The sequence below is a fragment of the Bombus bifarius genome, unplaced genomic scaffold (assembly GCF_011952205.1).
Source record: "Bombus bifarius isolate JDL3187 unplaced genomic scaffold, Bbif_JDL3187 scf7180000009200, whole genome shotgun sequence".
Lineage (NCBI taxonomy): Eukaryota > Metazoa > Arthropoda > Insecta > Hymenoptera > Apidae > Bombus > Bombus bifarius.
In genome coordinates, this window is record NW_022884965.1 from 1410607 (window position 1) to 1434470 (window position 23864).

The 23864-nt window shown below is 34.3% G+C and overlaps 4 protein-coding genes and 1 long non-coding RNA gene across 11 annotated transcripts in view; 3 read left to right on the plus strand and 2 right to left on the minus strand.

Moving 5' to 3' along the window:
- Nucleotides 1-5293, plus strand: part of LOC117214310 (putative uncharacterized protein DDB_G0271606) — a 108218-nt gene extending 102925 nt beyond the window's left edge. For all 5 annotated transcript variants that reach the window (XM_033460308.1, XM_033460304.1, XM_033460306.1 and 2 more), the window contains 5 exons: nucleotides 60-1581; nucleotides 2304-3074; nucleotides 3157-3323; nucleotides 3408-3607; nucleotides 3766-5293. In XM_033460308.1, the coding sequence (XP_033316199.1) occupies nucleotides 60-1581; nucleotides 2304-3074; nucleotides 3157-3323; nucleotides 3408-3607; nucleotides 3766-3801 (2696 nt within the window). In that variant the 3' untranslated portion in view covers nucleotides 3802-5293. The remainder of the gene's footprint in view (nucleotides 1-59; nucleotides 1582-2303; nucleotides 3075-3156; nucleotides 3324-3407; nucleotides 3608-3765) is intronic.
- LOC117214314 lies at nucleotides 5290-7601 on the minus strand. The gene is made up of 5 exons (XM_033460314.1): nucleotides 7089-7601; nucleotides 6836-7016; nucleotides 6323-6764; nucleotides 6024-6250; nucleotides 5290-5949 (listed from the first exon to the last, which is right to left on the minus strand). Exons 1-5 carry the CDS (start codon nucleotides 7195-7197, stop codon nucleotides 5868-5870), a joined length of 1041 nt encoding a protein of 346 aa, XP_033316205.1. The 5' UTR covers nucleotides 7198-7601; the 3' UTR covers nucleotides 5290-5867.
- A 153-nt stretch (nucleotides 7602-7754) lies between these two features.
- On the plus strand, nucleotides 7755-10938 carry LOC117214312 (ESF1 homolog). Its single transcript, XM_033460309.1, has 8 exons — nucleotides 7755-8055; nucleotides 8159-8862; nucleotides 8948-9123; nucleotides 9189-9296; nucleotides 9368-9568; nucleotides 9637-9859; nucleotides 9932-10689; nucleotides 10772-10938. The coding sequence occupies exons 2-8, from the start codon at nucleotides 8160-8162 to the stop codon at nucleotides 10874-10876; spliced, it is 2274 nt and encodes a 757-aa protein (XP_033316200.1). The 5' UTR covers nucleotides 7755-8055; nucleotide 8159; the 3' UTR covers nucleotides 10877-10938.
- Nucleotides 10939-11399: 461 nt separating this feature from the next.
- Nucleotides 11400-23824, plus strand: LOC117214309. Of its 3 annotated transcripts, none has more exons than XM_033460301.1 (12): nucleotides 11400-11634; nucleotides 12019-12157; nucleotides 12253-12375; nucleotides 12868-19431; nucleotides 19534-20184; nucleotides 20927-21256; nucleotides 21328-21838; nucleotides 21910-22091; nucleotides 22174-22321; nucleotides 22396-22602; nucleotides 23031-23146; nucleotides 23391-23824. In XM_033460301.1, exons 3-12 carry the CDS (start codon nucleotides 12369-12371, stop codon nucleotides 23504-23506), a joined length of 8832 nt encoding a protein of 2943 aa, XP_033316192.1. In that variant the 5' UTR covers nucleotides 11400-11634; nucleotides 12019-12157; nucleotides 12253-12368; the 3' UTR covers nucleotides 23507-23824. The 3 variants fall into 3 exon arrangements, with proteins under 3 accessions (XP_033316192.1, XP_033316193.1, XP_033316194.1); XM_033460302.1 differs by lacking the exon at nucleotides 11400-11634 and having other exon boundaries at nucleotides 11861-12157; nucleotides 19534-19743; nucleotides 19822-20184; XM_033460303.1 differs by lacking the exons at nucleotides 11400-11634; nucleotides 23031-23146 and having other exon boundaries at nucleotides 11861-12157.
- On the minus strand, nucleotides 11662-12755 carry LOC117214315. Its single transcript, XR_004488833.1, has 2 exons — nucleotides 12542-12755; nucleotides 11662-12444 (listed from the first exon to the last, which is right to left on the minus strand). It is a non-coding gene; the product is annotated as an uncharacterized LOC117214315 (long non-coding RNA).
- Nucleotides 23825-23864: the final 40 nt, after the last annotated feature.

Sequence of the window (23864 nt, forward strand, 5' to 3'; positions counted from 1 at the left end):
ACGATTTAATTGTAAGCTACAACCTCGATTAATCGATGATTCGATTGATATTTTCTTAGGTCAATCGCAACTGCTAGGCACGAATCAACAGCAGCATAACCAGAACCTAGCCAACCAGCCCGTGAACATGCAACAGACCTGCAACAACAATAACAATAATAACAACAACACCAACAGCACGAACAACAATTTGATCAGTTCATCCCACAACTTCAGTCCGGAGAGTCTGTCACAGAATCTTCGGATCCATCAGCAGCAACAACAACAGTCCCAAACGCAACAGCAACAGCATGGGAACGTACAACAGAAGCAACACAACGTTGGTTCGTCGGCGTCGAATCTTGGCACCACGGTGTCCCTTACCCAAACTCAGAACCATAGAAACCTTCAAACGCATCAGAAACCGGTATCCAGCGTGGCGCCGAGTTTCTCCGTCAAGTCTCAGATTTATCAGACTTCCTCCACGAAAATTCATCCTGTAATGCCCCAAACGTTGAGTCTGATAGGCCGTGGACATAATAACGCGCAAAATTTTGTCGGCTTGAACGCTCAAAATGCCAATCAACAGCAATCAAATCAATCTATCCCTAGCAGTCAAACGCCAAATCAGGATCAGACTTACTCGTCGAGGCACAATTATCCTGTGATTCAGCACCCAACTCAAGCAAACACTCACGTGTCTTCGTCCTCGGTCTATCAGACTCAGAACTCTCCTAACCCTCCGTCGACCATTCACTCGTCATCCAGCGGGACCAGCTTCGGGAATTCGGTTCAAAGGTACAATCAAACTCAACCGATGACCAGTCCTACATCCAGCAACGAACTATCCGATAAGATGAAGTTCGAGCAAGGGAAAGGCCAAGAAAAGTTCGAACATGTTCTTCCAGCTAAGCACGAACAGCAAAGGTACGAGCCCAATCAGGTATTTAAATACGATTCTCATCAGATAAAGTACGAGCAACATTCTAAGTACGATCAGCATGGAAAATACGACCAGACCAATCAACCAACGAAATTATACGAACAATCAAACAAGCACGAACAAACTACCAATCAGACGAATAAGTACGATAACGTATCGAAGATCGAGCAAGGGAAATACGAATCTGCGCAGAACAAGCACGAACAAATACATGGAACAAAGTACGATCCTAATCAGAATACTCAGCAGTACGGCAAGCACGATCAGCACGAGGTTAGACCGTCGGTGGTGAAGTACGAACACAATGCAGGATTCAAGCACGAACCCTCGAACAAATACGAAGTCGGTGGGCAACAGTTCAAACAGGACCCGGTCAAATTCGAAAACAATCAGAATAAATTCGAGCAGGGTTCCGTGACGAAGCACGAGCACAACGGGAAATTTGACATCCCTGCGAAGACCGCGGAGAAAACGTTCGAATTCGACAGGTTGAAGAACGAGAACGAGAGGAAGAATATGGGAGAGGACAAGACGAAACCAGCACTACCTCCTAAACCGAGCAAACCAAATCCTCCGCCACGGCTGACTCATCATGAAAAGGTGGATAACACAACCGACGGTATTAGCGACTGCAAGAACAATTTGGGAATCAATGCAAGGTTTGTGCGTTGTTTCACTACCGTTTATTAGGCGTATTAATTTAGATTACAACGAATTTCACAGATTTCATAGCTACTTTTAAGTTAAAATTTGAATTTCGGAATTTAGATTGGAATTTTGAGATTGAAATTTCTATCTCTATTCGAATCCATGCCAAACAACTATTGCCCAAAAGAAACTGGTAGATAGAACAGGGATTTTGGGAGCAGCTCGTAAAAACGATTACCGGGTTAATTATAAATGTTAATTAGTCCGTGATCGATTTGGCCGGTGAATCGAAGCCTGTCTCGAATAATAGACACCAAAATAGAACCACTACCGTGCAGCTGAGACAACAGTTTAGTGTACGCGAGCTCTTCGATCCATCGAGGCGGGATCCAAGTTCCTGTTTCCTGACCTAAGTTCCCTCCAAATCTTACCATCAAATCGCGCGCTTTTCCCCTTTCTTCGAATACACGTCAGTGATCGAAACTTTTTTTAAAAGATTAGGAGTTTGATAGACCTGGCGTTTTCGATCATTAATTCAAACACTTGACACAGAGTATCAAAGTTAGTTGTACGCATTAAAGCATCTAATTGTTCCGAAACTTCTTCGAGTCTCTAAGCTCGAGGATTAACCACGTCGATCGTACTGTCCCAATTAATGCACCTTCTTGGACAACCGCAATCCTCCAAGCTATTCTGTCGATCCTAACCGACGTTTCCACTGAATCGTTCACAGAACGGAGAAAGAAGAAGACGTACCGCCGATTCCTACGTCCGAACCGCCGGAGTCTCCAACGGAAACCCAATTCGGCAACCATCAGATCATCAAAGCGAGGCCTCTGACCCTGAAGAAGGCGCCGATCTCCGAACAGCCGAAGCTCCGTTACGCCAAATCGAATGTTCACGTGTCGATAAATCGACGGATTGAGATGCCACCGGCGTTTCTATTCCCGGAAACCGAGATTCCAGCGGACCTAATGCAAACGGAACAGCAGCAACAACAGCAACAGCAACAACAACAACAACAACAATCTCAGCAACAGTCACAAATCATCGACACGACGGACAATTGCAAGAAGAGCGGTATCAACGAAGATGTAATTAGCAACGAGAAATTGGAGGAAGCGGACATCATCGACGCGTTGAACGTTATTAATATCGAGGACAAGGCAAAGGCGAAAGAATCCGAAAGAAGAACCGAGCTGGAAGTCGATGGGAAGAGCAACGAGGTGATGAGGAGGAAAAAAGGGAATCTCAAGTCTAGCACAGGGAAGGCGAATCTTTCGAGGAGGGTTTCCTTCGATCCTCTGGCGCTTCTGTTGGACGCCAGCCTCGAAGGTGAATTGGAATTGGTAAAGAAGACTGCTAAAGAAGTGGCGAATCCTAGTTCGGCTAACGACGAAGGAATTACCGCGCTTCATAACGCCATTTGCGCCGGTCATCTGGAGATCGTTAAGTTTCTGGTGGAGTTTGGCTGCGACGTAAACGCTCAGGACAGCGACGGATGGTAAGAGCCGCTCACTTTGTTTTAATCGTTAATTTTATTTTGTTGTAAACCTTGAATAATTGTACAATTAATTTTACCGCAGGACTCCCTTGCACTGTGCCGCGAGTTGCAATAATTTATCTATGGTGAGATTCCTGGTGGAACACGGAGCTTGTATATTTGCCACTACCCTCTCCGATCATGAAACAGCAGCGGAAAAATGCGAAGAGGACGAGGAGGGCTTCGACGGCTGCTCGGAATACTTATACAGTCAGTACTAATTTTAACGACTAGTAGAATGTTTCTTGAATCTTGATGAGCAATTGCAACAAGTTTTATTATAACTCACTGCAGGTGTCCAAGAGAAGCTCGGAATAATGAACAACGGGCAAGTGTACGCAGTGTTCGATTACGAGGCACAACACAGCGACGAGCTTACACTGAAGAACGGCGATTCCCTAGTTGTACTCCGAAAGGGCGACGACAACGAGAGGGAATGGTGGTGGAGCAAACTGGGACACAAGGAAGGCTACGTACCTCGGAATTTACTTGGCGTAAGTTGTTGAACTATCCACGAGGAGAGAAGCCACAACGATCTATAATTTAAAAAGAAAAAAGATAGAAATTCAAGCTTGAAACATCCTGAAAATATTCTAGATCCCTCCTTGATAATTTGTACCTGTTTTATGACCTATTTTATTCATTCTTCTAGCTGTATCCAAGAGTGCAACCGGCAAAGGTGGACTGAAGCGCGTCTCAGCCGGCGAACTCGTAATATCCGATGATTCATTACCACAGTATTCGATTCGCAGCTTTATCTCGTTAAGTATCATAGTTGCATCGTCGCATTACGGATCGTTATCTTAATTTAATCGCGTCCCATTGTCATCTGAACAAAGCGAGCAACAGAACGTTCTATATAATTTTTTTTATATTTCTTTTTCTCTTTTGTAAAACAAAGCGAAGAACATTGCTAACAAGCCCGAATCATGGGTGAAATCGCGTAACATTAACGAACAGTTAGGATATAATTAAGAAAACCGAAAGAACGATGAACTGGATCTTGTATACGCGCAAAGTTTAATTGTACTTACTTTTTACACTCTTGTTTACTTCCTTTTTGTAAAGGAAAACATAACCACGAGGTCAATTTAATTTTGATTATTATAACTGTTAGTAAGTTCCTTCAGCGAAAAAGTACAAAAGAAAATTTCAATCTCATTACCCGTGATTCCGCTTTTAGCCTGTCAACCGCATAGTTCAGAGATGGAACGTTTTCGTTTTAATATCCATCAGTTAAGATCACTCAGAAAGTTTCAGAAAGTTTTATAAATGTCAAATTAGAAATTAATGCAACTTCATTTATCTCTGACACAAGATAAAAGCAAATCTTCTTTCTATTACTTAAAAAACAATTTTAATTAACTTGATGTAACAACAAACGATAATAATTTACTTTTTAAGCTTGATCGTTTGTATTTTCTATGCTTTCTGAAACTGGTCGAAGCAGAGTCACGAAACTTTTTGAATGATCTTACAACCTTATCAGAGAGGCAACTTTTATTTTACCCATATTATGCGAAACGTTCTATGTGAACAGCGTAGACAAATTTAAAACGCGTTTGATTTGTTTCAACTAAATGTTTTTATTTAGATGAAGTCAGATTATATTGTTGCGCTCATTGTTACGTTTTTATTCGTCTGGTGAAATTTTCCAAATCCGATCGAGGCAAATTCGGATTTCGAAAATGTTCCTAAGAGTGGTGTATAATGTAATCTTGCCAATACGCACTTCTAAATGATCTGTTGTAAGAAAGAAAATTTGCGCTTATGAGCACGAAAGAGATCAAAAAGATCTCGATAATGGTACACGACTTTTTTGTCGTTTTGAATTGTATTCATCAGTGCGAATTTCTAAGTAATCGACTTTTAACACTTGACTAGACACATGTATAATTGATTATCGTCTAGGAAAAATTCAAACGGCTCGATCAGAAAGATTCTGAGCATCGTTATACTATCTAAAAGAGTGTACAGGTATGTGAAAAGAAATTTTACACGCTTCTTAGGATGTTTCTGATATTTACACACTCACACACACACACTCACACACACACACGCACACTACGTCACATCATACACCCGTAAATGAAGTATGTGCCTTTCAGAAGTAATAATGGATATATTATGTAAGAATGCATGATATATTATGACGAATAAATTGTTTTTAATAAAAATCAGTTTAGATGTATGTTTATTGTCATGAAAAGATACAGACGAGAAATTGTACCAATGAAATAAGTATCGTCCTTAAGTATTTTTGACAAAATACACATGAAATATATTAAAATAATGTTAAAATACCTTGAAAGAAGATGTCTATCATAAGTAAATCATAAATAACAAACGACACTAACGATATACACACTTGAAATAAGTTACCTTGCACTGATAAAGTAATATCGTTTTTAAGCAATGTTCCTAGTTCGTATAACATTAATTATAGTTGAAAAGTTTATAAAATGTCAAATATTTCGAACAATTAATACAAACGTAATATAAAAATATCATTTGATTATCTTAAATACTATTAACATTACTATTTTAATACCGTTCTATATGAATCTCATTATGTGATATTATTATAAAAAGAAATAGTAAAAAAAATATAGTTAATTTAACAACTATCAAGACTCGTTGAGTCTTTACATCACGATCAGAATTAAAATTTATGCATATATTAAAAATATATATGTATATAAAAGTAATAGTATTTGTAATATGGCATACTTTATGTTGACGTAGAGAAAGCATTTAAGTTTCATTGTTTTTTACTTCGTGTATCAACTGTAAACAAACTTTTAAATCCTCATAATCTACAACCATCGCAACGAGCCTGTGAACAATTCCATAAAACGGGGTAATATCTTTTATGCTGAAAATACAAAATCCAAAATTTTTTGTCAGTACCTATCAGTAAATATATCCAATATGGTACTCGTGAAGTTTCCTCTTTTTAGAGCTTGAGAACAAAAGTGTGTCAAATTTTTAAAACATTTATGAGTCAAATTACACAGGCTTTGATTTTCCTCTTCATATAGTTGCTTTGTAATGTTCCATGCTGCATAAACATATTGCATAACTGATACCCAGTGCTGTGATTCTACAAGCCTTTTCCCCTGATCTATAATAGTTTTCTGTACAAATTGGATATAGCGTTAATAACAAATTAAAAAAATATATAAGAATGTAAAGAAATCACTGCACACCTGAAAATTATCTAAATAAATGTGAATGTCAGATAAATCATCCCTATTAGATAGCACGATGCTAATTTGAATATTTTGCTTTAAAGTATTTAATGTGTCGATTAGTGGTTGTATATCAGCCATTGGCATCTTTTTTAGCAAAACATTTCTTATTTTTTCATTCTCATGTAACAGACCATCCTCTTGCGTGGAGACCAAATCCATAATCATGTGAACTAATTGACTATGACTAAGACCTCTCAAACCATTTAATAAATTGCCATTAAAATATTTCGATGAATTATTAACATCCAAAGAGACCTGTGACTTTTTTTTCTTATCTGGTGTTGTAAACTGAGATTCATTGACATCACCAAGAGTAAGCCTTTTTCTAGGTGTACTTCTCAATACCATAGTTGATTTTGATGGACTCTTCACTGGTGTGCGATCTTTAGAATTTGAGCTACAACAAATTCAATATATTTTTGCCTGATTGACTTATAACAGAAGTAATTGGGAACGAAAAATCTTTACCTAAAAAGGCTGTTTCTTTTACAAGTATCAAGATCAGGGGACCAAACTATAGTTCTACGACGACGTCCTCGTTTTTGGATTACCATCTCGTCTGGGCTAGGTGCAGGGCTCCAAGAGTCATTGCCGTGTCGACTGTTTAAAAAATTATCCATTGCATTAACTTCGGTAGAATTTGCTTCTCCTAAAACATGTAAATTGAAACTAAAAGAAGTAAACAAAAGATAAGATGACATGAAAAATGTAAGGAACGCACCAGGTGAAGCGGAATTATTAACAGGAATCACCGCTAAGGCTTGGCGAGAAGATCTCCTACGCGTTCCATCTGGTCTCCGCAAGAAATCTCTGGTTGTTGGAGTATTCATTTCTTTCAATATAACAGAGAATTATTCATTCGAAGATATAATTAACTGATGTATGTTTTCCTCGAGAAATTATTACTTAAATGTAGAACACGAAATGTCAACCTTATTTTCTGATAAGAACAGAATATTTAACTATTTCACATGGTTTATTGATAATCAGATGAAATTATTATCTATAAATTGGTAAAAAATACACGAAAGATCACAAAGAACACAAAATATTTAGAAGAAACGATCACGACAATGCGTCAAACAGAGTTATAACTTGTAACAAACAAGACCGGAAAATGGCGGGAATGAATCTAGTTGGTTTATTCCAATGTAACCTTCTACTGAATTCTATTACACTACTTGAATAAAATTGACTTAAAAAAAATCCACGTCTTATTGACTAGGCGTGTATGACAATTATTTTTGTGATCTGTGAAAGTTTTTAATTTTATAATCAAATATAATTTTTATATTTATTTCTATATCTTTTTTCATGAAATAATCGATTATTTACAAAATAATCTTCAATTTTTTACAAAATCGCCTATTCGTTGTTTACTATTGTTGTATATATCTGAAACAAATTTATTAAATAATTTCCAATAGAACTAACAATTAACCAATTAGAATCAACATAATAAAACATGACACTTTGAGGCTAGATAAGGTTATGTTAAAATATAATATTTTAGTAGCATGTGAGTTATGAGAGTAGAACATTGTCTGGCAAATTATTAATTTTATATTATTTAATTATTAATTTTAAACTTTAAGATAACTTTAAATACTTTATTTAAAATTTATACGATAATAAATATCATAGTATTAAGTATTTTGCAGTCACAAGTTCTTATAAGAAACAGTAAAGTAAGTATAAAATGAGGTTATTTACAATGAACATTATACAATAGTTATACATAGACTTATATACTTTATTAGAATAAAAAGTAATTTAGCATCTTTTCTCTAGCATGGATGAATTATTAAATGATAAACGATTTGCTCATATTACAAGGGATCCTAAATTTAAAAGGATCCCAAAAGCAGAAAGGAAAGTGAAAATAGATAAAAGATTTCAAAGTATGTTTAAGGATAAAAAATTTACAGTTCAATATACCATTGACAAACGTGGTAGACCTGTAAATCAGACATCGTATGAAAATCTTAGAAAATATTATGATTTATCTAGCAGTGAAGAAGAAGATAGAGAAAAAGAACTTGAAAAACCTAAACAAGAAGAAAAGAAACCTAAGAAGCTTAAAAAGATAAAAAATAAAAAGAATAAAGTTCTTCGATCAAAAAAAAGTGATTCAGAAGATGATGCAAATAAAAATGCGGATACTGATTCATCAAATAATAATTGTTTTTCAAGTAATGGAGAGTTAGTTAGACTTAAACCAAAAAAAGAAAATGATGTAAATTCTGAGAGACAGAGTAACATAGAATTTGACTCTGAATCTGAATCAGATATAGATGAGGCAACCGATGCAAGAAACTTAGAAGTAGATTTGGAAGAAAGTAAAAGGCAATTGAATATTAGAAGTAAACATAAATCTCAAAAGCTTACAGATAAAATCAAAGAAAGGTTAAAAGATTTAACTGTGAATTATGCCAGAGGTGAAGGAATTTTGATGACAGACAGTTCTTCTGATGAAGAATGTTCTGAGATTTCTGGTAACATATATTAAATGATTCTAATTTTATATATATGTGTGTGTGTGTGTATATGGCATTTAATAACAATTTGTGTTACAATTAGATGAACAAGATATTGAACATGATTGGGGTGAATTAGACAAAGAGGCTGAAACAACAGATGAAATTACACATAGATTGGCAGCTTGTAATATGGACTGGGATAGAATACGTGCTATAGATTTAATGGTTTTATTTAACTCTTTCTTGCCTCCTGGTGGCTTTATTTGCTCAGTTACTGTAAATATAATTAATTAACAGATAAAATACATATTTTCAACATTTTTATAGTTAAATAATTCCAGATTTATCCATCAGAATTTGGAATACAGCGGATGAAAGAGGAAGAAATTAAAGGTCCAAAAGAATTAACAGAGATAAATAAGGAAAAGGAAAACGAAAATGGAAGTGATGTACGAATTCATGCTTTCCTTTTTAGAAATACAAGTGAAATTGTATATAGACTTAGAATATAATTTTCCAGGACGAGGAGGGGTCAGCATATCACATGGAAAAATTAAGACAATATCAACTAAATAGATTAAAATATTATTATGCTGTCGTTGACTTTGATTCTGCTGAAACAGCAAATAAAATTTACACTGAATGCGATGGTATAGAATATGAATCTACAGCAACAAAATTGGATCTTAGATTTATACCAGATGATATGAAATTTGACCAGGTATGTTACTTAATCCTAATGTATGTAAAATATATTCACTGTATATGATCTTAGATACTTATTTTAAGACTCCTAGAGAGGTATGTGATAAACTGCCGGAGCTTACAAAGTATCAACCAAGACAATTCATAACTACGGCTTTGCAACAAGCTAAGGTACAGTTAACCTGGGATGAAACAAACCCTGAAAGAACCGAGATTGCACAAAAACTGAGTTCTGGAAAACTGAATGAAATTAATGAAAACGACTTACAAGGTTATTTAGCAACTGAGTCAAGTGACAATGAATCAGGTACTATATCTTTTTTATCACTCAGGACTTCGTACTTCTATTATTTCATTAACATTTTTTTTATTACAAAAGAAAAAGAGGAACAAAAAGATTCTCAAGAGGATAAAAGCGACTCGGAAGCGGAAAAGAATACCGATCCAGTTGAGAAGTATAAAGCTTTATTAAGAGAGATAGAAGAGAAAGAAGAAGCCAAACAGAAAAAGGACGTTGAGCTAGAATTTACTTGGGGTTTGGGCACAAAAGAGAAAGCTGAGAAACTGGTACAAGAAAGATTAAAGAAAGATCAAAACCTCACGCCATTTGAGCAATATTTAGAAAAACGGAAAGAGAAGAAAAAAGCTAAACGAGAGGAACGGAAGAAACATAAAAATGTAAATAAAGATACATTGGACTCTGAAGGTTCAGAAATGCTTGATTCAGATAATGAAATTGGAAATAATAAATTATCTTATAAAAAGAAAAACAGTATGGAAAATGATAGCCTTGCTTCATCAGATAGCGAAGACGAAAAAAAACGTAAAGCTGAATTAGAACTTTTATTAATGGATGAAAATGAAGATAACAAACAACATTTCAATATGAAGAAGATCGAAGAAAATGCCACAATGACAAAGTCTAAACAAAAACGATTGAGTAAGAAGAAAAATAGACAAGACCAAATAGTAGAAGATAACTTTGAAGTAAATGTACAAGATGCAAGATTCAATGCGTTGTTCACATCGCATCATTTCAATATCGACCCAGCAGACCCACATTACAGAAAGACTAAAGGTACTGAAGCTCTAATTAAAGAAAAATTGAAAAGAAGAGCTGATAACGAGTTTAGCGAAGTGAGTAAAACTTATTTATATGTATTCTCAGTCTACTTATATATATTACATGTATTTATTCTTGTTTTTTTAAATATTTTAGGAAATACCTGTTAAAGAATCAAAACTGAGCTCTAATACAGAATTGCAGTCATTAATTAAATCAGTGAAGAAAAATGCTAAAAATATTTCAAGGCCTATAAAATAATTCCTTTTATATATAATGTCATATGTTTTTAATAAAACGTTTGTAAATACATATACAAATTTATAAATTCAGTTATATTGAATTTTATTAATTCAAATATGTATTTCTGATAATTTATGCAAACCTTCTATACCTCATATATTAATCTATTTTGCATAAAATATGATGCTGTAAAATATTTAAAAAAGCGAAAGTCAATAAGCCGTGACACGACAAAAACAAAAACTAAAAAACTGTTGGTTGAGTTTCCCTTCTCCTACGGAAGTCCAACCCCACTCCTATGGCACTCGCCTTCGTCTCTCCCCACTGCAGCGACCATAGACTGAATTTTGAAGCAGTGTAAAAATATATACTAATAATATCGATAGTGCGGACGAACCACCATAAGCTGTGAAATTTCTGTAAAGTAAGATATAGCAATTATGATCTATGTCTATAGTCTATAAAATGTCTCCAGAATAGTAGCCCTATGAATCGCCGTGTGAGATTTCAATACACGGTGGTATATATATATCGTGTTGTATACGATTGTGCTTCAAACTTTAAGGGGGGAGGTGTCGCGTCTCGTGACGCTCATATCTCTCGCGATTCTCGATACTTCACAAGTGTAAATTGGGTTACCCGCCAGAATTCGAAACTATGACACCAATCACCGGTGTAGACTAGGTTGTTTGAAATTGCGCAACTTTTCATGCATATTCACAACGCAAAATCGGTCGAGCTCCCACGCTTTGACAAAGCTAGTCATCATATGAAAGGTACGATTCTCGTAGGAGAAGGGAAACTCAATCGAAATTTTTTTATTTTACTGTCTTTGAAGGGTCTTGGGATGCGACAAGAAATTTTAATGTCTTTGATACGATAATAGTTATAAAGCCTGTTTATATATTATTACATATAATACATTAGATTCACAATTTTTTGTTTCCAGAATTACACATTTCCTTGTAAGATATTTTCATTATTGAACCGAGAGTCTGCTTGATTATTTCACATTAATATTTCTTTCTACTATTTCTCTATTTTTTTGAAGTAACAATCATTCTCAGATTTTTTTTAACGATTTTATGTCATTAGGATTATTTTTCTTAACTATAGGAACTTTTCTTTGGCTCTGGTCACATCTTTCTCTTACATTTCAGGTTTTTCTGTGTTATGGTTTATTGATTTGTATCCGAGAAAGAATTGTAATTTCACTTTCTAAAGTAGAATCCAATGATATGATTAATATCCATGATGCTTAGGGTTTCTACATTATAACTTTCGGTCAATAACGGTCAGGTAAGTCCTTCTTAGTTCTTCTTCGTTTCTTTCGTTTTATCTTTAGAATAGGCTCACCTGAACATTATTAAATATTTTTCAAATATTCGACACAGGATACGTTAAATATGCTTACAGGAGCTATGATGACAAGTCATTTAACTGTGGTTAAACGCGGTTAAATTTCCGATCGCTGTCTCAATTTTCTACCGTGCTGGTCCATGTGAGCATAATGTTCAGTGAGTTCTGACAGGAACTTCGTTATTTAGAACTTTTCGATATCCAATTTTGATTCGTTGGTATGATAGCTATCATTGTACTAAGTAGTTTTTACTTATCGCGATTTTAAGTTTATTTGTTTTCATTTAGTCTACATATATATATATAACAAAAATTTCCTCTTACCGTGACCTCATATCGATTTTTACAAATCGAGGGCGCGAACTAGTGCCGAGAACGCTATTGTCTTGTAGCGAATGTTATTCACTCCTAACCTAACCTATAATTTTACGAATTACCCATAGTTCTGTTTTATATATATAATCCATGTTTATTCACCATTTATTACGAAATAATAATAAACAAATATTTTACTTTCGATCAAAACATATATAACGGAAGGTAATAGATAATACGTGGTGTTACAATCTGTGTTTGTTGAATTTACATTTTGTATGAGGGTTTACATTTTAACTAATTATTTATCAATAAACCTGCATTTTTAACACTAGATCATGCTGAAATCGTAGTACCTGCAGAGGATACAAAAGATGAAAGTATGGAAGAAGAAGTAAATTTAACTTTAAAACTTGAAGAAACTGAATCACAGTCAGAAATAATGAAAAATGATATAGAAGTGGATCCTGAAAATAAAAAGGAGAATTCAACTGAAGAAATTGTAAAAAAGTCACAGGTGGAAGTAATTAAAAATGATGTCGCAGATGAGCCTGAAAATCAACAGAGTAGTGCGTTTCACGAAGAGATTATAAATGAATCACAACCTGAAATTGTAACTAAATCACAGTTAGAAATAATCAAAAGTGATGGTAAAGAAGAGCCTGAAACTAGAAAGTATGCAACACTTCCTAAAGAAACTTTAATAGAAAATGAAAAAAATTTTGTCATTAATATGGATGATAATATTGCACATTCAGCAAATGTGGAAACAGCAAGTGATATTGAAATGAATGCAGAAAAAGTTGTAAAGATAACTGATGCAGAAGATCTAGAGTTAAATAAGAATGAGGAGCTCTCTAACAAGCAACAATTGGAAGATAATTTAAAGTGCGATACCAATAAGGATAATTTGAAAGATATTTTAGAAACTGCTAGTAAAGTAGAAGATATATTTTCCGAAGAACAGTGCCAAAGTACACAGGATATTGTTACAAGTATCCTAGATGATGTAAGAAATGCAACTGATTTCAAAAATATTTTAAGCACGGAAGCTGTGGTAGCAAATGAAATAGAAGAGGTTCTTCAACAATCTGGAAATATTCCATTAGCAGAAACTGAAATTGAAGAATTGACTGAAAAATTACCACAGGATTCAGAAGATATCCTAAATAAGGATATGGAGGATTCAATCTCAGAACACATAGATTCCCTAGAAGGACTGTTAGGTTTAGATTTAATACCAGAGGGAGAGGATTCCTCATTGAAAGCAACAAAAGCTGAAGAGGAACTTCAGAAATCAGACCAATTATCAAAGGTTGTAGACATGAGTCTTTTATTAGAACAATCAGATCCCATTTCTGACATGGCACAAACTTCTGATTATATAACACAGGTGATCAGTAGTTGTTTAACAGATAGAAATGATTTACCATTAGAAACTACAAAGAAATCCAATACAATTGAAGTTGTTGATGATAAAGTTAAAAAATCTCCAGCTAGTGATATATTGAAAATCGATGGAAGTATAATTGTTGAGTCTATAGATAAGGATGAAAATGTTGAAGATTTACAAAAAGATTTAAAGCAAGTTACGGACCTAGAAGAAAATGAATTGGACATAGATTTTGAAGAAGCTCAATTGGAGTCTGTAGGTGATCTTGAAGACATAGAATCACAGCCAGAAATAGATAAAAATGATGTTGATGAAGAATCTGAAAATATTAAAAATGCAGGACTTTCTGAAGAAATTGTAGCGGAAGATCAAGAAAATTTAGTTATTAATATGGATGATAATACTGTAAATGCAACAAATGTGGAAACAGCCAGTGATATTGAAATAGAATTAGCTTCAGATATCTTGCTGCATAACATGGATCATAATGACAAAGCTGAAAATGTAGGAGATATACAGAAAGATTTAAAAGTGGATAGTGATTTAACAGAAACTGAATTGGATATCGAATTTGAGGAAGCACACCTGGAATCTGTAGGTGATCTTGAAGAAATAGAATCACAGGCAGAAATAACTAAAAGTGATCTCGAAGAAATAGAATCACAGGCAGAAATAACTAAAGGTGACGTTAAAGAAACAGAACCACAGGAAGAAATAGCTGAAAGTGATCTCGAAGAAATAAAATTACAGGCAGAAATAGCTAACAGTGATATTAAAGAAATAGAATCACAAGTAGAAATGCCTGAAAGTGATGTTGAAGAAACAGAATCACAGACAGAAATAGCTAAAGGTGATGTTGAAGAAACAGAAGTACAGATAAAAATAGCTGAAGATAATGTTGAAGAAACAGAATCACAGACAGAAAGAGCTGAAGATAATGTTGAAGAAACAGAATCACAGGCAAAAATAGCTGAAGGTAATGTTGAAGAAACAGAATCACAGACAGAAAGAGCTGAAGATAATGTTGAAGAAACAGAATCACAGGCAGAAATAATTAAAGGTGATATTAAAGAAACAGAATCAAAGATAAAAATAAATAAAAGCAATATTGAGGAAACAGAAACACAGATAAATATAGCTAAAGATAATGTTGAAGAAGAACCTGAAAATAAAAACAATATGGAACTTACTGAAGAAATTATAATTGAATCACAGCCAGAAATAATGAAAAGTAGTGTTGAAGAAGAGTGTGAGAATAAAAAGAAAATGGAATTTACTGAAAAAATTGTAACTGAATCACAGCCAAAAATAATGAAGTGTGATATTGAAGAAGAGTCTGAGAATAAAAAAGAACTTCCTGTAGAACTTCCTATAGAACTTCCCGCAAAACTTCCTGAAAAGATTGTAATAGAAGATCAGGAAAATTTAATTATTAATATGGATAATAATACTGTAAATTTGGCAAATGTAGAAAGAGCAAGTAATATTGATACTTCAAATATCTTGTTGCATAATATGGATTGTTATGGGAAAGAAGAAGATGTTGGGGATTTGCAAAAAGTTTTAAAAGGGGATACTAATTTGACAGAAAATGAATTGGGCATGGATTTTGAAGGAGCTCCACTGGAATCTGTAAATGATCTTGCAGAAACAGAATTACAGCCAGCCATAACCAAAATTGATGTTGAAGAGGAATCTGAGAATAGAAAGCACATAGAACTTCCTGGAAAAATTGTAACTGAACCACAGCCAGAAGTAGTAAAGAATGCTGATGAAGAAGAACATGAGAATAGGAAAGGTGTAGAATTCTCTGAAGAAATTATAACAAAAATTCAAGAAAATTTAGTTATTGATATGGATGTTAATAGTGTAGATTTATCAAATGTGGAAAGATCAAATGATATTGAAACACAATTAACCTCAGATATCCTGTTGCATAACATGGGTCAAGATAACAAAGATAACAATTTTGAGAATTTGCAAAAGGATTTAAGAGAAGGTACTAACTTGGACATGGACTTTGAAGAAGCCCCATTGGAATCTATAGCTGATCTTGAAGAAACAGAGTCACAATCAGGAATTGTGAAAAATGATATTGAAGGGGATTCTTCTGAGGATAGAAAGAATGCAGGACTTCCTGAAGCAATTGTAACAGAAGATAATCCAGCAGAAGGTAATCTAACAGAGGATAATCTAACAGAGGATAATTTAGCAGAAGAAAATTTAGTTACTAATATGAAAGATAATATTGCAGATTTCCCAAATATGGAAAGATCAAGTGACATTGAATTAGAATTGCCTTCAGATATCTTGCTGCCTAACGTGGATCATGATGAAAATTTAGATGATGCTCGGTCTGCCATAGAAACATCTCAACCTAGTTCTGAAATATCTGAGCTTGAATCAGCTGTTAAATTCTTGCAAGAGTCTGAAGAACAAGCAATGGATTCTCCTTTGGTATTATCTCCTAAAATGATGGAAAGTGTCGTAGATGATATATCCAAACAAGCTGATGCATCATCTCTGTTTGTACCTAATGAAGATATATGCGAAAATACGTCAGAATTAGAAGTGGAACTACAGAACATCACGACGGATTCGATTTCTATTTCTGAGGCGGAAATCATCTCGGAAGCTGCGAAACTGGAAAGCGAGAGAAAACTTGCCGAGCAAATTAAAATTGTTGCTTTACAAGACAAGTTTGAGATAGATGATGATAAAGAAACAATAAATGAAGGTATAATCGAAGGGAAGATAACACTATCTGAGACTAAATTTGGCGTAACACCTTTGGAGAACATTGAAATACAGCAATTACGAAACTTAGAAAGCAATAAGGTATCTGACGCAGTGATAACATTACCACATGTTTCACCCAACGTTTTAAAGACATCCGAATCTATACCAAAAGTTTCGATTTTAGAAGAACGTCTAAGGGAACCACCCAAGATAGAAATTCCTACTACAGATGTGGCAAAAGTATCGTTATCTCCGAACATCTCTAAAGATAGCCTCTTGATTCAAAAGGATGCAAAATTAATTGCCTATCAAAAGATGTTGGAATCGCCGAAGATGTCCGATAAATCAGAATCGAAGATAGTTGACACACCACGAAAGGATTCCGAAAAACACGATTTCGAAAATGTAGGATCTCCACGAATCATTTTAAAGATAGCAAAGTCTGCAATCACTGATTGTGGCGAACCAAGATCACCTAAAAGTCCGAAGATCAGATCTGCGACCAACTCGCCAAATCCTGAAGACAGTCCAGGTCAAAAACTAGGGAAAATAAAATTGAAATTATCTAAAGGAGGTCATCCTTCTATAATATCCAATGAGAACATCGAAGAAGTTGGACAGTGGTATTCCGAAGGATCATCATCGTTATCTCCTCTTGGTATGAAAATTAAATTTTCAAAATCCGGGGATCCATCTATAGTTTCCGCTGAGAAATACGAATCGATCGATGATTGTAAAGAAGGTAAACACAAATTCGAAGAAACTGTGCGAACAGAATCGCCGATTGGAATGAAAATCAAGTTATCAAAAAGTGGTGATGCGTCTATAGTGCAACAAGATGCAAAAGAAATGCAGATAAAGCATAAAGATAAACTAGATATGGTTCAGGAAAGTCCAAAGAGAACGGAATCTCCAATTGGAATGAAAATTAAGCTTTCAAAGACTGGAGACGCCTCGATAATACAATCCGAGAGACAAGATTTTTTAGAAGAATATAAAGATAATGTGCAAATAAAACCAAAAGAGAAGCTCGAATCATGTTATGGATCTCCCAAGAGAACTGACTCTCCTATAGGAATGAAGATCAAACTATCTAAAAGTGGGGACGCTTCGATCGTTTCTCCGGATTTGCTAGAAGAAAATAAAGATATCAACAAAATGAAAGATAAATTAGAATTATCTCCAGAAATTCCAAAGAGAACCGAATCCCCAATTGGAATGAAAATTAAGCTAGCAAAAACGAAGGGTGGCGGAGCTTCTATAATATCGGTAGAGAACTCTGAAGAAGTAAAAGACAAGCTAGAAATTCCAGATATTCCCAAACGGACGGAATCGCCGCTTGGAATGAAGATCAAATTGTCCAAAACTGGCGATGCATCGATCGTTCATTCAGAAGTATTGGACGAAATTAAAGATAAAATGGATACAGTTCAAGATGCGTCGAAATCATTGGAGTCATCGCATATTGAGGTCTCGGAAGAAGAGCAATCAGTGGAAACTATACATGAAACTTTGCCAAAAATTGACTCGCCTCTTGGTATGAAGATCAAGCTTTCTAAGTTTGGTGACGCATCCATAGTTTCTTTAGAAAAGCAAGAACAATTGGAAGAAAGCCCCAAGAGAACAGAATCACCTCTTGGTATGAAGATTAAACTATCTAAAAGTGGTGACGCTTCTATCATACAAACTGATACGTCTGAAGATGCAAATAAAACGATACGAACAATCGAGGCAGAACATACTAAAACCACTGATGCTTCTTTAGGTATGAAGATAAAGTTGTTAAAAACCGGAGACGCCTCTATAGTAGATCCAGAAAAGAAGGATAGAGAACAGAGACGTCGAGATGCAGAATCATCTCTGGAAATGAAAATTAAACTATCTAAAACGGGTCATCCAACGATAGTGGCTTGCGATAATCAAGCGGAAGTATACAAGTCCAAAGAAGCTGTTGATCCGCCTCAAAATTTTGCGCAAAGGTACAAAGAGCCTGGGCAAATCGGACACAAAGAACCTGCACTAAAGATTCTTAAAAGTGGTAATTCAACTATTTTACAAAGCAATCGTTCAGAACTGACTATTGAACCGGTACAAATGCAGGGAAAGAAATTAGAGAATGTGATTGAAATGTCTCCAAAGCGGAAGGATATCACCATCGCGCCGATCGAATCAAAAAAATCTAAGTTGGAAACTCAGCTTACTCAAATTTTACCTGAGGTTACTATTCAGCCTGTAACGTCTAGGGAACAGAAGCAGTTCTTGTTCGATCCAAAAAACAGTGCAATCAGTCTTCAACAGATGAATGTGATAAATCAAGAAATCAGTATTACTCAAGTGAGACCTCAAAAATCAACTGATGCTTCTATGAATGAGAAATTGAAGGATATTTTATCGAAAAACGTATCCGGTTCCCCGCTGAATTCCGACTGTGAAATTATAGAACACCGTTCAGAATTGATAATAGTAAATGAAAACTCAAACTCAAGCCAGGATGTTGTCATAATAGAAGAGGTATCTACGAATAGAATGCCAGAAGTTAAGGTGCCCAAGAAAAGAGGTAGACCCAGAAGGAATCCATTACCACAAGGAATTACTCATCCTCCACCTCATTTGTTAATATCTAGGGATCCTTTGCCTTTAGACGACGCACAACAGATGCAACAACCGCAAGTACCTCATTTTCCACAATCCAGAGAGAATGAGAGACCTAAGAGAACCTGCAGAAGTCAGAAGAGTTATGCACCTCCTAGAAGAGGTAGAGGGCGAGGTTTGTATCTTAAACTTTCCATATGCAAATATTATAATATTCTTTTTCATATTTTACCTACTACTTTTCTTTGTTTCTTCTTTTTCATTTCTAATTCATTAGGTCGAGGAAAGCGAAAATTGGATACTGTGGATCCTCAGATAATGAAGAAGCCTAGAATCGAGCAAGATCTAAACGCGATAGAAGCGTCTACTACGGCTGTAATAACAATAGATGATTCTGGGTTGCAACAAGAATCTTTCGGAAAGTCACCAGAATTGTATAAAGCTCTTAAACAACCAGTAATGGATTCCAAAATTGTTAATTCTTCGGGTAAAGTCAACAAGAAGATTATGGGACAAAAGAATGGCGGAGTAAAAAGTGCAAATATAGTTAATAACACGCTTCCAGACTCCACGGGTATGCAATCGGAAACAAACAAACCACCGGAGATGCGATTACCTAAACCCATATCGAATGAAGTTAAGGATAAAAAGTTGGCTGACATCGTTCCTGAAAGAATGCAAAAGACTGCAACAAAATTAGAGTCCGATATTAGATCCGATAAACCAATGGAAAATGCAAAATTGGAAAACAAGGACATGTTAGTACCACCCGGACATCCAAATTGGTTAACACCAGCATTGAAACGAACAGAAAATGCTACAAAGCATGAGAATATGTCTATGGTACAAGTGATAGATGAGGAAACAAGAATGAGTGCAGAATCGGGTTCTAGATCTCAGACTCCAGCCAGAAATATTTCTGCACCAGGTATGATCTTTGCGCTTTTTACAAATTACTACATCATTTATATTGCTTATCAATTGTATAAATAACACAATAATTATTATGTTACATTTATTTACATATTTTACACTTATATTAATTATTATAAATTTGCAATATAGATAAATAATAGTAATAACTTTATTTTACTTTATTTATGTATATTAATATTAATTATAAATTAATTATATGTCCTACATAAGATATGTTTTTTATTATATTTTAAAAATAAATTACTAAGGTAAAGAGCATATTGACTGATAGCCATGAGGAGCATATATAACCCATAGTCATCATATGACTAAACTAAATTAAAAGATAAATGCATTGGTAGACCTCCAAGCAAGGTATCTATAAATAGATCTTTTTCTTGTGTCCTAACATCTCTCAAGTACCTAAATGTGAAATAGATGTATCTCAATCAAGCATAAAAAGCACTGTTATTTCAAAACAGAATTTTTAAATCATGATGATTAGAGTTTTATCTATTACTTATATTTAATCTATCAATTTTTAAAAATATTTCTATCTTGTAGGATTTAATAACATTGATATTGAAAGTTAATTTTAACTGTGAATAAGCTGACATTTTTTTTAAGTTCCATTTATCTTTGTTTCAGTATAAAGGACATAATTATTTTATTCAATATCTTTTTTCCCATAATTGTTATTCTATAATTCAAATTACACAATAGTATATGTAATACATTAATAATAATTACTATAGCCTCTGATACCATAGTAAATGAGGAGTCTCAAGGAAGTGTACTTAGTACTGCAACTACAGAATCAGAAAAAGTAAAGGTCAAGAATCGAAGAATGGAAATTAATTTTGATCCAGACGAAGGACCATTTACAGTCGACAAAATTGCTGAGTATGAATGGCCACTTGATCGTAAAGGTGAAACTTTTATGATACAAGAACAAATATCTCAATACCTTGGTGTAAAATCTTTTAAAAGAAAATACCCAGATTTGAAGAGAAGAGTTGTGGATATGGAAGAAAGGAATTATTTGAGAGAAAATGGTTTGGTTAGCGAGGCAATGTGTGATATGGGTAAGTCACTCACTACGTACACGTAAATTGTATTTGTTTACTAATATACTCTCCTTTTGACATTAACATAGGTCTAACTGCTATATGTAGTTCAGAAGTATTAGATGTAATGTGTAGTGATTTCCCAGATCAGTATGAAGAATATCGCAAACATATGCGTGAAAAGCAAGTAAAAGAACATTCCAAAAAACAGAAAGAATTAACAGCTGCTGCAAATGCAGAAAAAAATAGAATTGATCTAGCAGAAATGGCAGTTCAGTCTGCATTATCTTGGAATATTAGCTTAAATAAAGCTCGACGAGAAAATAGGAAATGCAGCTTAGACTTACAAACTTTCACAATCCATGTGCCAAAGAAACAACAGGAAGTTGAGTCAGAACGCAGAATTGGTCACTATCCTGTTGCATTAATACCAGGGCAATATACAGATTATTACCGCGAATACACACCAGCTGAGTTACGGTATTATCCTCTAAATACTGTTCTTTATGGTCCCATGAGGCCAAATGAACGTAAATTTGATAGCCAATCAGAAGGATCTCAAAGTGATACCGATAGTGATTCATCTTCAGATGATTCAAGGTATATCCTATCATTTTAAACAATTAGTATTTTAATATTTCGTGAAAAAACAGCTGGTTTTTTTTATGTAGTTCGTCTTCTAGCGAGGGAACGCAAGATACCGAAGGCTCACAATCTACAATGGATGACGTAGATATGGAAATAACAAATCGAAAAGATGAAATAAAATTAAAGTGCAAGATGTGTTTGAAAACCTTAAATAAACATAGTAAAAATGAAGTATTAATTCAATGTGGTACATGTAATGGACATGGTAATTACTTTATTAATCCACTATCCTTTACTGGTATATTCTTTATTGTTTTACAATATAAATCATAATATTTTTATTGCAGTCCATCCATCGTGTATAGATTTAACATTAGACATGGTTCCTCATATCCAATCATACGCATGGCAATGCACAGATTGTAAAACTTGCGCTCAGTGCCATGATCCTGCAGACGAAGATAAAATGCTGTTTTGTGATATGTGCGATAGAGGGTATGTTTTTCTGTTTTATTACAAAAATAAAATATATGATAATATATATTTATGTAATATTTAATACTATTCAGGTATCATATTTATTGTGTTGGTCTCCGACGAGTACCGCAAGGAAGATGGCATTGCCAAGAATGTGCTGTCTGTGTGAATTGTGGTTCAAGAGAACCTGGTGGTATAAATTCTGATAGAAATAGTGTCGCTCAGTGGCAACATGAATATAAGAAGGGTGACAAGAATATTCGCGTTTATGTTTCTACACTGTGCGTTCCATGCTCGAAGTAAGTAATACTAATTCTTTTCCCTTCATCTTGTGGTGTAATGTATGAGTGAAGATGTGATTCAGAACACACATACTAAATGTTAATCTTCAAGTTTTCACGGGGCTTCGTTACTGCTTCACGATTTCCATAATTCACACTAAACTCCTTTGTTATAGAAGTTTTTGAACTAATGTTTAGTATTCAGTTTTATCATATCTGAATCCTTGGATTACGAAAGTTGAATATAATACAATTATTTGCTTAATTGATAACATTCATAAATGTTAATAATATACATTCATTTGTACTTAATTTATCTGTGCATGACTAAGATAACAAAAAATCGTCTATGGTTCAGGTTTTTATTAATTATACTAAATTCTGACATTATAATAGACCCTCATCCAAGTTCACTAACCCTATCTTTATCTTTATGCAATAACAAGGCTATGGCGAAAGGGTCGCTATTGCCCGCACTGCAGTCGCTGTCATACTGCCCCAAGACTTGACCTGGAAGTGAATCTAGTGCATTGCAGCGCATGTGACAAATATCTGCACTTAGGTATTGACACAAATTCCATATAATTCCGCTATATACTTTTCATTGCATGTTGTTGCGTTTGCATGTTTCATCAAATGTAATTGTCTTTAAAAGTAATGTAAACATTTGAAATATGTATGAGAGGTTTCAGGTATAATAAAATATTAAATACGAAAAATTATTTGGTGATGTACATACATATATTAATATATGTGCATAGCGCACAGAAGTTGTTATCATTCGTGTTATTAATATTTTCTTACAGGTTGCGTGGAGACCAAGGGAATGCCACTAGACAGGAAAAATTATCTATGTGATTTCTGTGCACCAAATCGTCAGCAACTGGTGAAATCACTAATATCGAGAACATTGAGAACGTAAATAAAACCAAAATTTTTATTTCAGCTCGGGAAGTGTATAAAATGTGAATCACGCGCGTAAACGATAAAAGTTTTTATTTATGTGGACAATGAATACATTGTGAAGACTTAAGTATGTAATTGATTTATCATGAAATGTTTCGTACGAATTTTGTGAGTGAATGAAATACTATTGTACATAATTGTATGATTACGCTGAATTTGAAAAATTAACGTTTTGTTATACAATAATGGGTATAACTAACTGCATATAAAACTTAGAATATAAAGAAATCTCTCTTTAAATGTTAATGTTTAGTAAAAATCTTCAGGATTCTAATTTTCTTTATAATTTTTATCCTTTTATTTTTAGATATGAA

Bases quoted from the DNA above. Each gene is read 5' to 3' on its own strand.
- LOC117214314 (XM_033460314.1), bottom strand. From the start codon at position 7,197: ATGAATACTCCAACAACCAGAGATTTCTTGCGGAGACCAGATGGAACG. The intron at 7,017-7,088 runs GTGCGTTCCTTA...TACATGTTTTAG, and splicing joins TAATAATTCCGCTTCACCTG to GAGAAGCAAATTCTACCGAA. The intron at 6,765-6,835 runs GTAAAGATTTTT...AATTTGTTGTAG, and splicing joins AAAAGAAACAGCCTTTTTAG to CTCAAATTCTAAAGATCGCA.
- LOC117214312 (XM_033460309.1), top strand. From the start codon at position 8,160: ATGGATGAATTATTAAATGATAAACGATTTGCTCATATTACAAGGGAT. The intron at 9,124-9,188 runs GTAAATATAATT...AAATAATTCCAG, and splicing joins GCTTTATTTGCTCAGTTACT to ATTTATCCATCAGAATTTGG. The intron at 9,297-9,367 runs GTACGAATTCAT...ATAATTTTCCAG, and splicing joins AAAACGAAAATGGAAGTGAT to GACGAGGAGGGGTCAGCATA.
- LOC117214309 (XM_033460301.1), top strand. The intron at 22,603-23,030 runs GTAAGTAATACT...TGCAATAACAAG, and splicing joins CTGTGCGTTCCATGCTCGAA to GCTATGGCGAAAGGGTCGCT. The intron at 23,147-23,390 runs GTATTGACACAA...ATTTTCTTACAG, and splicing joins TGACAAATATCTGCACTTAG to GTTGCGTGGAGACCAAGGGA.